This window comes from Primulina eburnea, chromosome 15 (assembly GCF_022965805.1).
Source record: "Primulina eburnea isolate SZY01 chromosome 15, ASM2296580v1, whole genome shotgun sequence".
NCBI lineage: Eukaryota > Viridiplantae > Streptophyta > Magnoliopsida > Lamiales > Gesneriaceae > Primulina > Primulina eburnea.
Genome location: NC_133115.1, coordinates 4,882,715 through 4,900,280, shown reverse-complemented (window position 1 = coordinate 4,900,280; position 17,566 = coordinate 4,882,715). Strand labels below are relative to the sequence as shown.

Here is a 17,566-nt window from a genome sequence, read left to right as displayed (position 1 = left end):
TTATTTTAAAAATAATTATTTTTGTTTGACTTCTCTTTTTTTTTTAATGCATTTTTATAGTTCTCCAATTTTTGAATTGGTTTTATGTGAGCCGGTCTCAAGGATATATCCTTCAGATGGGTCACCGGTCAATTTTTTGAGTGAAAAACAATGATTTTTCATGATTAGGGTATGATATGAGACATGTTCCTGTGAAACAGCCTCGTAGGAGTTTTTATGCAATTTTTTTTTAAACTTGAGTAAATTAATATCCATTAATAACTTAAATAAACACGACTAATAAAATTGAAAACTATAATAAAATTGTGTCAGTTTACATTTATGTCGTTATTTTCGTTAAATAATATTAATAAATAAATGTCTTTTTTTTGTTCGTTTTCAGGTATTAATGAATTTTATAATAATTGAAGAAAAATGAAATTTTATTTTTGGAATGAAATTTACAGTTTTTTTTTAAAAAAATTATATCTTTAATGAAATTTAAAATAAGCGACACAATGTCAGCAGCGTAACTCACGAAAACTTCACAGGAGTTCTCATCCCAATGCTACTCTCACTCTTGCACGCTTAACCTAACAAAACTGAATGATAGTGAAAGATTTATCTTTTAGTTCGAATATTGCTTAATATTTATGTTAAAAGTTATATTTGTTACCCACGACGTAATATTTATTTATTATAATTGTGATTTATCGTGCAAAGCCCTATACTAAGCAAATGGTGAACATAATGAGGATTGCATTGACGTGCCTGTCAATTTGCCAAATTGTAAAACCCTATGCATGACAAACACAAATAATTGTTTGGTACAATAAGAAAACACTTCAAAAGAATCAAAATGAGTTTAAATTAGGTTTATGTGTAATCATTACTCTTATATACATCAAATGAATAGAAAAAGTAAAATAAAAATGAATTCAAATCGTTTTTATGTAAAACAAATTATCAATACACAACCCAAGTTTTAGATCACAATAAAAAAAATGTGATCATTACTTTACTTCTTTATGTTACATGTATAGAATAACAATCACAATTGAAGATGAGAATGAGATCGCAATAATAACATTATTTGGAAAAGTTGCGGCGTCTTTTGTTGGATGTTCTATTGAAGATTTCATTCAAATTTATGACCATATATAAGATAAAACAAACAAATGATTTTATATCTACATAAATATTGCATCTAACAATAAAAATTTTCAATGCAGAATTTACCAAATAACCCATATAAAGATTCGCTAAATCAACCAAGCTCCAAGCTCCACACAATCTTGTTCAAGTTGGATAATTCAGTGGAAAAACGTGATGAAATGTTAAAAATTGTGGCAGAAGCTATTGAGATACATGACAATTATCCAACAACAAATGTCAATATCAAGAAACGGAGATCTCGGAAGATTATCAAGACAACTAAACAAGGCAGTGTAGCACCGAAGGTAGAAAAATCAAATGAAATAAACATCAACACAAACATGAAGATCCATGAAGACGAAGATGAAATAGAGATTCGAGATGAAGAACCAATTGCCGAGTACAAAAAAAATAGATAAGAAGATAAAACCGACGGACACAAAAAGATTTCAAGAAGTCTTCAAATCAAAGACAAGAAAATGTGATGATTTCGATTGTAACCAAATAATTAATTATTTATCTATTAAAAGTTATTCTTATTTCAAAAATAATTTAAACATATTTATATAAAATTATCATATACAAATTATTCTATTTCTCAACGTGCAACGCACGTGCATTTATCTAGTATAATTTAAAAAATACACTTTAATTCAAATACTGAATCGAAGCTGAAACTATTTGAATTGGTATCCATATATTGGTGGAATGAAATACATACAGATGTGCATTAATAGATTCATCGAGGAACTGGACTGGGCAAATCGAATGTAGGTGATTTAGGCTTTACAAGGTAAGGTAGTGTTATGTTGGCCGGGGTAGCATCTCGAAGAGCCTCTTGAAAAGATACTTCAAACATCAATGGTTGGTACAAACAAACTTCATCTTCCTTGCAGTAGTATACCTGCAAGCAAGAGGTCTATATAAGTATTTTCTGACATTCGATTAGATTCATACAGAAAAAAATTCTTGAAATGATTTTATTTTGATTTAGTTATAGTAAATATTTTGTATCATATTTATGTGAAGATATTTCTTACCTATATAAAGGATGGATGATATTTTCATTATAAATTATAAGAAATTAATAAAAGCCTTATTCTCCGTCGTATCCTGAATCTAGGCTTTTATGACTGAACCACTAACAAAACCAGATAATTTTGAAAGTTCAGGACCTTCACTCACCTTCTTATCAAGCATAGAAACATTCAGGGAGGAGAATACAATGAATCTGATCGAGCAAACCGATGAATAGAGGCCAAAAAGAGAATATGCATGCATACCTTGCAGTAAATTTTACTTTTGGAAGGTGAAGGGGAGGATCTTTTGAACTGTATAATGGCAAATCCTTCCCTGTCGATATTCCCATCCAAGGGGTTAACTGAGATTGCATTTTCCGGTTCTGCTTCCACGGTAAATTTACTTTGTGCTTCCTACACGAGATTTGTGCAGTTGATGAACACGCGAGGCAAAATGTGGAACCACGAGAATCATAACATGTGCGTGCACAATGTTAGCCAAAAATAATTCCCATTTGTGACACCATGGAAAGCATGTTGAGTTTCATGCCATCATGGGCAGAAGAATCAACAAGTAATAAGACAAGCAACATACAATACTGTAAAATCATAATTATCAATCCAACACATGATCGAACCTTTGACAAATGATACCCTTCTGGAACCACTATCTTCAGAAATAGTTTTCCCTCAGTAGCTGAACTGCCATCAATGGGGACTGTTTCTGTGTTAGCTTCAGATCTCCTTCTAAGACGCCTCAAAGATTTTGATTTTGGTGCAGGCGGTTGGACACCTTTTAACTCCAAAGTAAGAAGTACCGGTTCCTTTTCATTCAGGTCCATATATCTGATTTCGCTGTTATTTGTATCGGCTATGAATAATCTTCCTGAGTATGCCCATGATCAATGCCAGTAACTGATTAGATTACCCTTTCTATTCCGAAAGGTGCAAAAGAAGGCGTAAAAATGGAAAATTTTCTGAAAGTAAAGGCAGCAATGTAAAAAAGAACATTTTCGTTACTGGATCATGAGATTCAATGCTTGGGTTTGTCATACAATAATCGATACATGCTGAAGTAATTTGAAGGGTGCGGTGCAACAATTTCATATGTAATATCAGGTTTTGTTTCTAACATTTAAAACCGGAGCTTTTAAATAATTTGTGTCAAACGAATTCAGAGCAGATCCAAAATAAAAACTACATACATTTGACACAAAGAGTACTTAAATTCCATCAAAGTTTGTCGAACAACTAGAAATGGTTTTATATGATACATGTCTCATGCATAAGCTTTTGATGGTATATTAATCAACAGTTCAGTAAATAGAGTAAGTTTGAAGAATGGTGAAAGAATCTACCATTTCCGGCTTCAACAAGTCCTGAAGGTTCAGAAAGCTGTAATGTAGTAGGAACTAATATTAGTACTTCGAAGTTGTTGCAAAACAAGCACTGGGAAAATATAGATGATTAAGGTGAGTGTTATTTGTAATATTATGCCATATGAACAATATAAGCATGCAAAGTGTCATATCTCGCCCCTCGAGCCCAGGTCCACGTGAGTACGACTGTGCACAATGAGGATCATATTTTCTACTATTCCGCTCTCTCTTCACTAACTTTTCTACTATTTTAAACTTGAATACGGTAACATAACCAGACTCCTAGATAAAGTTTTTGTCTCCTTTGTTGTATAAAATAAATCTACATAAAAAAGGTTTTGGTTGCCATTCACGTGAACCACAACCGCAAATAACTATTATTGGTTATTGTCCATGCTAACTATCATCATGAAGTAAATAGTTTTTATTCACATTCTATCTACCTGTTATCACGGAACTAGATGGAACCACCCTAAGAGAGAAAATGTAAAAGATGCTTTTCTACCTGAGCCGCCAAGGCTGATCCATCCTTGAACCCAGCCTTTCCTGTACCCGCTAATGTACTCACTCTTCTGCTTGCTAAATCAAGCTTCTTAATCTGATACAAAAATTAATGGCAAAGGATGAACATAATCTAACACTACCTACCATTATAACTGTAAAACCAAAAAATTCGTTGAAGAGGAAGAACAATCAGTTGCATGATGCCAAAACATCCAACAGGAATACCATTTTGGCATAGCATATTTTCCATCCAAATACATTATTAATCAATCAGTTCTTATAAAAGGTACAGAAAAACTTAATTCAAAGATAATGACTGCAGACAATACAAATTTAAAACATGACCATAAAATAACAATAGCAACAAATCATTGAATTATGTTACCCACCACTGTTCATTAAAAATAACAATACAAATATTTTCGAAACTAGATGTTTTCTAATCTCGTAATGTTAAAATATCTAAATTTAACTACATTTGCATTCTATTCAAATTATCACTACAAAGCAAGAAACACTTGGAAGAGTGAATATAGGACACAAATGAGAATAAATTGATATCCATCTCAAAAGGAAATTTTTGTGGTAGGCGTCAAGTAATTTATAGTGGTAACCTTCATCTCCTTCAAATCTTTCCTCTACATTTTGTGTCTTTACTTCGAAACTGTATAGTCTAACTATTCCTAGGTCAATTCAAGAAGCTACAGATGTTCCTGAATGGAGAATTGCGGTGCTAGTGGAAATGCATGCCTTAAAAAAAATTATTCATGGATCTTGGTGGAAATACCATAAGGTAAAAACAAAGTTGGGGTGCAAATGGCTATTTACAATCAAATACTGGCCAGATGGCTCAATTGAAAGGCAAAAAGACATGTTTGGTTGCCAAGGGATTCACTCAAACTTACGTTTATTGACTACATTGAAACCTTTGTGCTTCTTGATAAACTTGGGTGTGAGTCAAGTACAAATAAATTTTTTTTGAAGGGAAATGAGCGGCTGTAGGAAGACTGTAATGCCCGAAAATTAATCACTGTTCATTAACGATTATTGACTTATAATTTAATGTGATTATGAAAGGGCCACTGAGACACGATTTAAGATAATGTGCGGCCATTTATTCTGAATTTTAGAATGTGTTGCCGAAGCAACACCGCACCCGCGCTCAGGAAGACACCGCACCCGCGGTGCATGGACAGAAAGTTGGGGCAAATTCCAGTAGCCTCACCGCACCCGTGGTAAGAAACACGACCGCACCCGCGGTGCAGGACCGCACCCGCGGTCGTCGAATTTCAGAAAATGAAAGTGCTGCCGAAGCATGAGCGCACCCGCGGTCTTGAAGCTACCGCACCCGCGGTGCTACGTGTTTTGCGAAAATTGTGACACCTCATGACATGCATGCATTGATATATATAAACTGAAATTCCTTCGAAAATTTAGTAAGAAATCGAGAAAAGGTCTGAGGGAATTTGCTGAAAATCCTTACGCCTTTTGTGAGAACTCCGTCAGTCTGATTTTGAATCCGACTTCGGTATTGAGTTCCTAGCAACGTAGGCTACAACTGGACGTAAGTTTTACTAAGTTTTGACATGCTTTGAAATTATGCTATTGTCAGAATTGAATGGAATTCATATATGATGTTCTTGACATGTTAGACATCGTAGAATCGAAGTCAGATTGAGAAACGGACTGATTATGGAATTGTTATGAATTTTTAGAGTATATTGATTTATACCAGACAGATTTGAATTGTGATTGGATTACGGATTGTATTGAATATGAGTTATGGATTGTAACTGTGATCTGAGGATATTGTATTGACGGGATATTGAAATTGTACCGTTATGCCGTTGATTTTGAATTAAATCCAGATTGATCAGATTGTTATTGATTTGAAAGGTTTATTGACATGAGATTATTGATATTGTCATTGCCAGACAGACTGTGAATTCAGAACTTCGACTGAGCCAAAAACCGACGAAAGAAAGGTATAAGTCAATGTGGTATTGGGAGATTGACTGAGTCGGTTTAGACTTGAGTTTCCCTAAATCACATACTTTACTTTATTGCATTGATATTTGCATTGATTTGACTGATATACTTGTTCTCTTATATATTCTCTTGAGTTATAGATAGCAGGTATCAGACGAGTAATCTTGTGACAGAAGTGCCTGATAGTGGTGGGATCGCCACGGGCACATTGCACGATGTCACAGGATAGTACAGAAATCTTGGGACGAAAGTGCCTGACAGTGGCGGGATCGCCACGGGCACATTGCACGATGTCTCAAGACAGAATATTAGCGATAGAGCTACAGTCCGTGACGGTTATGTCAGGACACCAGATGTTTGGTTATATCGAGTAAATAAGATTGGAATTCTTCTATTACGGAATTCGATATAGGAACACCATATTTGGTTATATCGAGTAATAGGATCAGAGTTCCTTCTATTACGGAATTCGATATAGGAACACCACATTTGGAAACTGGGATCCCTAGACTAGGATTGAGTCTAGTCTGAATGATAGAGTTATGATCATTGTCGACAGTCTATGATTGTTTATGTTTCAGATTTTGATACATATATCTATTACCTGATTACATGCTTTATATTTGTTTATATGATTGCATGTTTCGTTGATTTATACTGGGATTTATTCTCACCGGAGTTATGCGGCTGTTGTCTTGTCTGTATGTGTACATGACAACAGGTGGGACAGGATCAGGGTCCAGGAGATGAGGAAAGATCGTGATTAGAGTGGAGGCTCCGGACTTGGATTAGAGATAGGGTTGGACACTTGACATTAGCTGTTTAAACCTTAGTTGAATAAATGTATGTGGTACAGGATTTGTACTTTTATATACTGAGAAGTATATATGTATGTTTTATGTCACTATGTTCCGCATTTTGAAAGAAAAAAAAAATTTAGACCCTGTTTTATAATTGATTAATTAGTCCCAATGATGATTAAGAACTTGATTAGCGTCCGGGTCCCCACAAAGACAAACCCATCTACCTCTCACTTACTCGAGCTTGGTAACTCAATATATACGGTCACCGTGTCAAGGTCATCTTTATGTAGTCTATAGGATCTAAAGATACTTGAAATAAACACCTGGGAGAGATCTAGTTTTTGCCAAAAAAAGATGACCGAAGAGCGAGTACTTTTACATATGCAGATTCGGTTAGCTCCGTTTCTAATAGAAAGCCAACATCAGGGTACTACACAGCAGTGTGGGGATATCTAGTGACTTGGAGCAACAAGAGACAATCTATTGTAGCAAGAAGCAGAAGTGAGTGTAGAGCCATGGCACATGGATTTTGTGAGCTTATCTGGATTAGGAGAATATTGAAAGAACTGGAAATAAAATACAGTGATCCTATGCAGGTATATTGTGACAATAGATCAACTATCTTTATAACTCACAATCCCTTTCATTGTGATAGAATGAAGCATGATGAAGTAGATCAACAATTTATCAAAGAAAAACCACATGAAGGGATTATCAGTATTGAATTTATGCTGATATCCAATCAAACTAACTGACTTACTCAAAAAGGGACTGTCAACACAAACTCGTGAATTTCTTATTGTCAAGCTTGGACTGATAAGATCGTAATAGTTCGTATTTTTGTTATCAAATTTCCGATTGTTCTTACTTCCGACATGCTTAATTGATACACTTTTGTGTTATTTTGTTATAGGACTAAATTTTATAGTCTTGCAGCAAATTTGGGCTAAATAGATGATTTTTATATCGCATTTGAAGTTGACAAGATGTAGTTTTGAAAAAAGGACCAAAACAGAAGAGTCCTGGAACAAGGCGTGGGCATGCCTTGTGACTGTTTTTCAGTTCCCTGTGAAAACTGAAGCTGGTGAGAATTGCAAGGAGTGGAATTCGAAATTTGTGAAAACTCATTTAGATTTTAGAGTCCTAATTGTGGTATTGGAATCATTGAAGACTTTCGGAGAGATTTATTATTGAGACAAGGAAAGATTGATAGAGTTTTATTCAATAAAAACTCTAGTTTCTTTATTGATAGACATAATCTCTTTCTATTATTATTAGGTTTTATTATAGTTTTCGGGTTTTTATCTTAAGACTTCTTTCTACTTTTTCCACCACTAACTTCATGTGAAACACAAGAGGAAAGGCTGTAAGGAATTTTCATCTATTCTCAAGAACTCTAGGCTAAGTTTTATTTCCGATTCAAGGGATATTTCTCCTATTTCAATTTTATCGCTGTGAGGTAATTTAATATTCTTGTTTGTTCAAGTATTTGTAGGTTTATGATTTATTTATATGAAAATTGTAAGTCGATTAATCTGACAATTTAATTTGACAGTGTTCCGTAATCTTCATAAATGATTGGTATGTGAGTAGCGATAGATTAGATGTGTTGTGCTATCATAACATATTTAGTTTAAAAAAATCGACGAAACTGGATTTATTAATTGCAATTCTCTCGGTTATTAGATTTCAGGAATAACTGTTTTCACAAAGCGAAAATGCTATTTTTAATCAATATAGAATGCTATTGTGCTCAGTTGATTATTAATAAGTTTTGATTGGATGCTGGGTTTTGTCAATTAAATAAGGAAAACACGAGGATTTTAGCGGCTATCTCTATAATTCTAAGGTTAATTGCTTGGAACTGCATGGATAAATAATATTTTAGCCGATGACAAGTGATACAATTGAATAGTGGAAACCCCTTTGAATCAGAGCTTGGTGATATTAAATTTTACATTTATTAGTTACTCCTCTTGATTATTTATTTCTTCTTGCATGCTAAATTAGTTGTATTATTTATTTAGTTATCATCAAAGAAATCCCCCACTTTTTATTGCATTTTCTCGAAAGAAATAAATCTCTTGTTTCCTGTAGATTGGACATTGCTCACCATTACACTCATTTTATTTAGACAGTGAGAATTTAAGTTTGGTAGTTCAACAACAACACATCACGGACCTATCAATATCTATTGCCTAGCTTGAGGGGGAAGTGGGTGTAGCATAGAACAGAGAATATTTTATGACTAATTCAAATATTTGATATCAATTCGTTGTGTGATTTGATTGGATAATTTAATCTTTAAAACATGGTAGAATGATATTTTGTTTAAGACTTTGTGGAGTTAATGGTATCGCTTGTATCGTATTTAAATCTTTCATTGTAATCATAGATGAACATGCTAAAATAATAATTTTCTCCTCCATATTTTCATACTGATGTTTACTAGTAATTAGGAAGTACCTTATGATTGTAAGAATCAGCTAGATAAATTTGACCATTTCCACAAAAAACACCTAGCGGATGTTGAAGAAGTACTTCGAATCCTACTCCATCATGGTCCCCGAACTGCAAATGCACAACACCCATGATAAGAACTATGTTGGATGTCCAAGTAGTTAAAGGGGGAAAAAGTTCCTTATAGGAGAAGTACCCTGAATAAATTTTCTGAGAACATTGGATCACCACCAGCTAGTAATCTTGATCCTCCTGTTCGTAGATCAAGTGCTCGAATGGAGCTACTCTCACTATCAGCAATGTATGCTTCCTTTAAATCTGTTCAAGCAAACATGAAAATGTAACACATAAATAGGAAATAGTGTCATCATACAAGATAAGCAAGAAATTATATTCAACTTCTCTAATTCAGCATACCAGGTGCCAACGAGATACCAGAAGGTTGCGCAAAAGAAGTGCTTGCAGAACTGTCTCAACATAAAATTGGGAATTTAAAATGGCTATAGAAAAATTATAGAATGATTGTGAAGAACCGGCTCCTGCTTACAACTAAAAAATGTACAATCACCAAAGTTCAAAGAAGCCCGAAGACAAAAAACTACACTGTACAATAATTCTTACCCCTCCAAGGTTCTATGGTAGTGTTTGCAAATACTTAAAAAATTGATTATGGATTTTTACTTTACAAAGTTTTTCAAATTTGTAAAAGAGAAGTCCATAATCACTTTTTATAAAGCATTTGAAAACACTACTTATACGATGTCATAGTTTGACAGAATTTTGAAGAGCAGTGAATTTCAATCCTAATTAACAATATTAGTAAATCTGTGTAAATAGCCCATTACTCGAGTACGTTTGCACACATCCATTCATAAGCCTGATTGTCTTTAAACGTTGTATCCTTTACAATGCAGATGATCATTGCTATTCAGAGGAATAAATCACATGTTTACGACCATTACAATTACTTAAAATCAGGGTAGCCAAGTTACTTGAACATACTGACAGCACAGTTTTAAAATGTTTGTATAAACATGACTTTTGGATTAAAAAACAAAACATAAAGGAATAGAATCACCCAGTTGGTTTTGGAAAATTGCTATTTTTGCTATTATTCTTTTTTGCATACACAATGACGATATTTTCAATTCCTTTATTATAAAATCAGAAGACCAAAATGAAGTAGACCAACAAATAACTGAACTGGTTCCTCAGTATATTTTGGAATACAAGAAATGTCCACATGTTTATGTAGAAAAATGATTCAGGAATAATTTCTTCCTTGCTTGATGAATCAGTAAAAATGTTACATAAATAGGGATTTACAGAATACTCTAGAAACAGGAAAAAAGGAAACTAACTAATTCCTAAAAATCTGCTAACTAATTCCTAAGAATCTGCATATTGCCTAACTGTACACTAACCGAATCCCTTTAATTAAGGGATTTGATTTTACCCTAATTTACATCACACTTCGACAAAAATTATTCCTGAATCATTTTTCTACATGGTATCAAAGCCCTAGGACATTAGTCTGGGATCATTCCGCATTTTCCAGCCTTCATTGCTGTCCAGTTTTTTTCCAAGCCTTCATTGCTGTCTTTTCTTTTCTATTTCCCCATCCTTCACCATGTCTACCATCTCCAGTAGTTCGTCTCTCCCTGATGATACCACTGCTGTCCAGAAGACCGGTGACCTGCAGAATATTCGGGCCTCCAATCGACTCAACGGGAAAAATTATCTCAAGTGGTCCCAATTCATTCGCACGTATCTCAAAGGCAAAGGAAGACTCAGCCATCTTATTGGAACGGGACCACCGAGGGAGGATCCAAAATTTGACGCTTGGGATGAAGAGGACTCTATGATCATGTCCTGGTTATGGGACTCCATGGATCCCATAATCAGTGACACATGTATGTTCTTTTCCACAGCAAAGGAAACTTGGGACTATATCCGCCGCACCTACTCAAAAACCAAGGATGCTGCTCAGGTGTATGAGATAAAGACTAAAACTGCAGCCCTCAAACAAGGTACCAAATCTGTCATTGAGTATGCTTCTCTGCTGCAAAATCTATGGCAGGAACTTGACTATTACCGAGTCTTTGAGATGAAATGCCCGGAGGATGCTGTACTATTGAAGAACTTTATTGAGAGAGACCGAATATATGATTTTTTGGCCGGATTAAACCCTGAATTTGATCAAGTAAGAATTCAGGTGCTTGGCCGAGATGACACACTGTCCCTAGAAGAGACGATCTCACTGATTCGCTCAGAAGAAAGTCGCAGGGGTATCATGCTTGAGCCACAGCACATGGATGGATCAGCACTTGCAACAAAAGGAGAGGATCTAGAGACAAATAAGGCGGCTGATATGAGAAGACCATATCCAAGCACAGAAAATCAGTGGAAGGGGAACAAAGACAACCTATGGTGTACTTATTGCAAGAAACCAAGACACACAAGGGAAAATTGTTGGAAGATACATGGCAAACCACCAAGCATAGAATGGGGAGCCCGAGTAGGGAAGCCGAGACCTCAAGCGCACATGGTTGAGGACCAAACCAGGGATGAAAACTCAGCAGCAGAGGGACTTAACCGAGAGGAGATTGAGAAGCTAAAAAACTTTCTGGGGTCCCTAGAGAAGCCCTCTGGTACATGTTCTCTAGCCCTCTCAGGTAATGGTTCATTCTCTTTTTCTGTAGATGCCTCAGGAACCCTAAATGCCAACTCTTGGATAATAGACTCTGGTGCTACTGACCATATGACACCCATATCTCAGATTTTTCACTCTTATACACCATGCCCAAGTAACAGGAAAATTGTAGTGGCAAATGGCTCTGTGGCTACAGTGGCAGGCTTCGGAGACATACATATCTCCCCTATGCTTAGCCTAAAAAATGTACTTCATGTGCCAAAACTGTCCAGCAGCCTTGTCTCCATCCATAAACTCACTCATGATCTTAAATGCCGTGTTACGTTTTTCCCTTCCTATGGTGTTTTTCAGGACCTAGCTTCGGGGAGGAAGATTGGACTTGCTAAGGAAAGGGGGGCCTTTACTACCTTGAGTCTTCACCACAAACCAGGAGCAATTTGTCCTTGTCTAGTTCATCCAATAAAGATACCATTTGGCTACACCATTTGCGCCTTGGTCATCCTTCCTTTAGGACTCTAAAAGTTATGTTTCCTTATTTATTTCAAGGATTAGATATTTCGGAATTTCATTGTGACACATGTGAATTGGCAAAACATACTCGAGTATCTTTTCCTATCAGTAATAAAAGAAGTTCTTCTCCTTTCCATTTAATTCATAGTGATGTATGGGGTCCCTCTCGGATACCTAACATTTCTGGGGCCCGTTGGTTTGTCTCTTTGATTGATGATTGCACTCGCGTCACATGGATATTCCTCCTTAAACATAAATCTGAAGTTAGCACTATTATACCAAATTTCCATGCGATGATTCAAACTCAATTTGGAGTGAAAATAAAAGGGTTTAGGACAGACAATGCCACAGATTACTTCAACCAAATCCTATCACCCTATTTCCTGTCACATGGCATCATCCATGACTCGTCGTGTGTTCAAACACCTCAACAAAATGGGGTGGCTGAAAGGAAAAACGGACACTTGCTAAACACCACCCGAGCCCTACTTCTTCATGGAAACGTTCCTAAGACCTATTGAGGGGAAGCTGTCCTTACAGCCACACACATGATTAATAGACTTCCTTCACGGGTGCTCGACAACAAGAGTCCAGTAGAGTGCCTTAACAGCTTCTATCCTCACATTAGAACCTCAAACGGCCTCACCCCTAGGGTATTTGGGTGCACTGCCTTTGTTCATGTCCATAACACCCAAAGAGATAAGTTGGATCCCCGAGCCATCAAATGTATGTTCCTTGGTTACTCAGCCACTAAAAAGGGGTATAAGTGCTATAATCCTTCCTCCAGAAAATCATACATCTCTATCGATGTTACCTTCAGTGAAAATAAACCGTTCTTCTCCAAGTCCTCTCTTCAGGGGGAGAGTCCACTAGAAGATAGTCCTTGGGAATCCTTTGAACCGATCCACACTCTTGATCTCCCTCCTATACCAACCGAGCCTTCTAACCCCACAAATGTGTCATCTTCCCACAAGTTTCCTAGGTTCTCTCAGGTGTACTCAAGGAGGAAGACTGCCCCGGAACAGACTCAAGTCCAAGCTTCCAATCCAGACTCCGGAAATGAGACCACGGTAAGTCCCGAACACCCTTCTCATATTCAACAGATTGAAACACCAACCATTGGCCCAACAAATGACCTAGACCTTCCTATTGCCATCAGAAAAGATACCCGGGAATGCACTAAACGGCCACTATACCCATTATCTCACTTTGTTTCCCTTAAAAACCTATCGCCAGCCCACAAAAAATTCATTGTTAGTTTAAACACCATTGCAACCCCTACTACTGTCTCTGAGGCATTGTCAAAAAGGGAATGGAGAGATGCTATGGGAGAAGAAATGGAAGCATTGGAAAAGAATAAAACCTGGGAGGTGGTGAAAAAACCAGAGGGAAAGAACATTGTTGACTGTAAATGGATTTTTTCACTGAAATACAAGGCTGATGGATCCCTTGAGAGATACAAGGCAAGGTTGGTAGCCAAAGGATATACTCAAACGTATGGAGTTGATTATCTGGAAACCTTTGCCCCGGTTGCCAAAATGAACACTGTGAGAATTCTTCTGTCATTAGCCGCTCACTATAGCTGGCAACTTCTGCAGTATGATGTTAAGAATGCTTTCCTCCATGGTGACTTAGATGAAGAAATCTACATGCACATCCCACCGGGTTTTGTTGGAGAATCAAGCAATAAGGTGTGCAAATTAAAGAAGGCACTTTATGGGTTAAAACAATCTCCAAGGGCATGGTTCGGGAGGTTTGCAAACTTTATGAAGGAATCTGGATACAAACAAAGCCAAGGTGATCACACCCTCTTCATTAAACACTCCTCTGCAGGGGGAGTAACGGCTCTTCTAGTCTATGTCGACGACATCATAGTAACCGGGAATGATGAAGAAGAAAAGCTCGAATTAAAGAGAAGATTGGGAAAGGAGTTTGAGATAAAGGAACTGGGCAGGTTGAAGTACTTTCTCGGTATTAAGGTGGCCTATTCTACACACGGGATTTTCATCTCTCAACAAAAATACATTACAGACCTACTTACCGAGACAGGAAAGGCTGGGTGTAAACCGGCCTCTACTCCAATGGATCCAAATCACAAATTGGGAGAAGATAAAGAGGCACCAACAGTTGATAAAAGGATGTACCAGAGGTTAGTTGGTAGACTCATATACCTCGCTCATACTCGGCCAGATATAGCCTACTCAGTCAGTGTGATCAGCCAATTCATGCATGATCCAAGAGAGTCACATCTTCAAGCTGCAAATAGGATACTTCAGTATTTGAAAGGGAACCCAGGGAAAGGAATTCTGTTCAAAAGGAACGAGAGGCTTACTGTAGAAGCCTACACCGACGCTGACTATGCAGGATCCCTCGTAGATAGAAGGTCTACTTCGGGGTATTGTACGTTTCTAGGTGGCAACCTAGTAACATGGAGGAGTAAGAAGCAAAATGTAGTGGCCAGGTCCTCAGCCGAAGCAGAATTCAGGGCGATTGCTCAAGGGCTATGCGAAATACTATGGCTAAAGATTATTTTGGATGATCTCCGGGTCAAGGTAGAAGGTCCCATGAAACTCTACAGTGACAACAAGTCCGCAATCAACATTGCACATAATCCTATACAACACGATAGGACAAAGCATATTGAGATTGACAGACACTTCATCAAAGAGAAATTGGAGAGAAAACTAGTGTGCATGTCCTATGTTCCAACCGGGTGCCAGCTGGCTGATGTTCTGACTAAGGGACTAAGCAGTTCAAGTTTTCATGGGCTCATATCCAAGCTGGGAATGGAAGACATCTATTCCTCAGCTTGAGGGGGAGTGTCGAAGTGTGATGTAAATTAGGGTAAAATCAAATCCCTTAATTAAAGGGATTCGGTTAGTGTACAGTTAGGCAATATGCAGATTCTTAGGAATTAGTTAGCAGATTTTTAGGAATTAGTTAGTTTCCTTTTTTCCTGTTTCTAGAGTATTCTGTAAATCCCTATTTATGTAACATTTTTACTGATTCATCAAGCAAGGAAGAAATTATTCCTGAATCATTTTTCTACAGTTTACAACATAATTCTATAGAACTCGACCAAAACTGAGACATATAAACTAAATCAGCAATAATTTTAGTAGTATCCATTCTTTGTTTAACCATAAACACACGACTATGTTAATATTAAGCTGTTAGCTTCAACATTCAACATGAACAAGATGCAACATAACAGAATTTATACATTTAATATGATCCTATCCTACGACAATATGTTCTGTAGACAAACAAAAAACTGCAGCATGCACTAGTCTTGGGTAGACACTACAAAATGGAAATACAGAATACCTGGAACCATTCAAATTTCTTTCATAGCCATCACCACTAAAAGCTGTGGTAGTTCTGTCCAATGTATTATGTTTCCAGATTTGATGTTGGCCAGCCATTGCTATGTAAACAATATCACTTACAGGATCAAAGCAGACATCCCATGGAGAGTTTAGTAGCTGACATATTATGAGAAGATACTAAGATGCATCTCTCCTACCGATGTTAACAAATATGTGACAAACAACAAAAATATAAGTGATAGTATCTAGAGATTGTGGAAAACCCTAAATAAGGAAAAAACCATCGCAGATGATTACATAGAATGACTGCTTGCTTAATTTGTTAGCCTAAAAGGATGAAACATGCATATGTAATATGTCACCACATGATTGGTCCATCCCTGTTCTCTCCACCGCCGCCACAAACCTTGAGAAATTTCCATAATATTTTTTTGGTAAAATTGTTTTGTTGGTCATTTATGTTTGCTTGTTTCTGATTTTGGTGTTTTCTGTTGTCAAATTTCAATTTTAGTTTGCTAACTTTGTTTTTTGGCGAGTTTAGTCATTTTCTGACATGGCGCATGGCGCTGATGCGCTGCCGATGTGTCTAGTGTCACATCACCACTCTCAATGAAAAATGACTAAAATTAGCAAAAATCGAAAGATACATGACTAAGAACAAAAATTTGATAACATAGAGAACCAAAATCACAAATAAGCAAACGAAGATGACCAAAATATAATTTTCCCTAATGTTTTTCCCAAATTTGTCCTGCCGACAGCTTTTTCATCCAGACATAAACAAAATGGGCCATCATACGCTAACAATTAATTCAATTCACAAGGTGAATCAAACTCCTTATGCAATTCAAATATAGTTCCACATCGTCCTTATGCAATTCAAATGTAGTTCCCCATCTACAATGACGCGGTGTAGGATGTTTTTTTGCCACATTGGGATCATCCCAAAGCCAAATAAGACAAGTATTCGGGAACCGGTCCTATCCAAAATGGCGAAAAAACTTTCAAGTTGGGAAAAGGCGTTGTTATCAAGAGGGGGTCGACTTACTTTGATAAAATCAGTGTTAAGCGCATTGCCTTCTTACTACATGTCTTTGTTTAGAGTGCCAAGTCAGGTGGCCAAAAATATGGAAAAATTGATTAGGGATTTCTTGTGGGATGGAGCGGAAGGGGATAAGCATTGTCATGTTGTTGGATGGGAGCAGGTGAATATTTGTTTGAGAAATAGAGCATTACTAGGGAAATGGTGGTGGAGAGGTACAAGGGAAAGGGAGACGTTGTGGAAAAATGTTGTAAAGAGCATTTATGGTCTTCAAGATAATGTGTGGGACTTGGGATTGGCTAGGAATGCGACGTTTAGAAGCCCTTAAAAATTTATTTCTCGTTCTTACCCGTCATTTCATCTTTTGAGTAGGACGATTTTAAGAGAGAGCAACATCATTCGGTTCTGGGAGGATGTTTGGGGGCGGGGAGGGGGTACTTCGTTCAAAGAACGATTTCCGTCTTTGTTTAGAATTTGTACCGAGACAAATAAACCTATCCGTAGCTTTTTAGAGGTTGTTGATGTAGGAGTCAGTCAAACTTATCGATGGGACGTGCGTTTTAGAAGGCATCTTAATGATATTGAGCTGGGGGAGATTGCTACTTTAGTGAGAGTCCTAGATACAGTTAGGTTAGAGTTGGGAACAGAGGATTTCATGGTTTGGTTGGGTGATTCATTGGGTTTGTTCTCCGTCCGATCTTTCTACGATTCGTTCTTCCCCATTAATAACTTCCCCGTTTTCTC

At 36.8% G+C, this 17,566-nt stretch overlaps 1 protein-coding gene across 3 annotated transcripts in view; it reads right to left on the bottom strand.

The window, feature by feature from the left end:
• Positions 1-1,777: 1,777 nt before the first annotated feature.
• The window catches only part of LOC140815005 (protein SUPPRESSOR OF QUENCHING 1, chloroplastic), a 70,999-nt gene continuing 55,210 nt past the window's right edge, over positions 1,778-17,566 (bottom strand). For 2 of the 3 annotated variants that reach the window (XM_073174099.1, XM_073174100.1), the window contains exons 20-28: positions 15,779-15,936; positions 9,706-9,755; positions 9,485-9,606; positions 9,295-9,399; positions 4,038-4,130; positions 3,512-3,548; positions 2,792-3,039; positions 2,418-2,567; positions 1,779-2,038 (exon numbers count right to left, since the gene is read on the bottom strand). In XM_073174099.1, coding sequence (XP_073030200.1) covers positions 1,874-2,038; positions 2,418-2,567; positions 2,792-3,039; positions 3,512-3,548; positions 4,038-4,130; positions 9,295-9,399; positions 9,485-9,606; positions 9,706-9,755; positions 15,779-15,936 — 1,128 coding nt within the window. In that variant the 3' untranslated portion in view covers positions 1,779-1,873. Of the gene's footprint in view, positions 2,039-2,417; positions 2,568-2,791; positions 3,040-3,511; positions 3,549-4,037; positions 4,131-9,294; positions 9,400-9,484; positions 9,607-9,705; positions 9,756-15,778; positions 15,937-17,566 lie in introns of all 3 variants that reach the window. The other variant, XM_073174101.1, reaches the window with a different exon arrangement.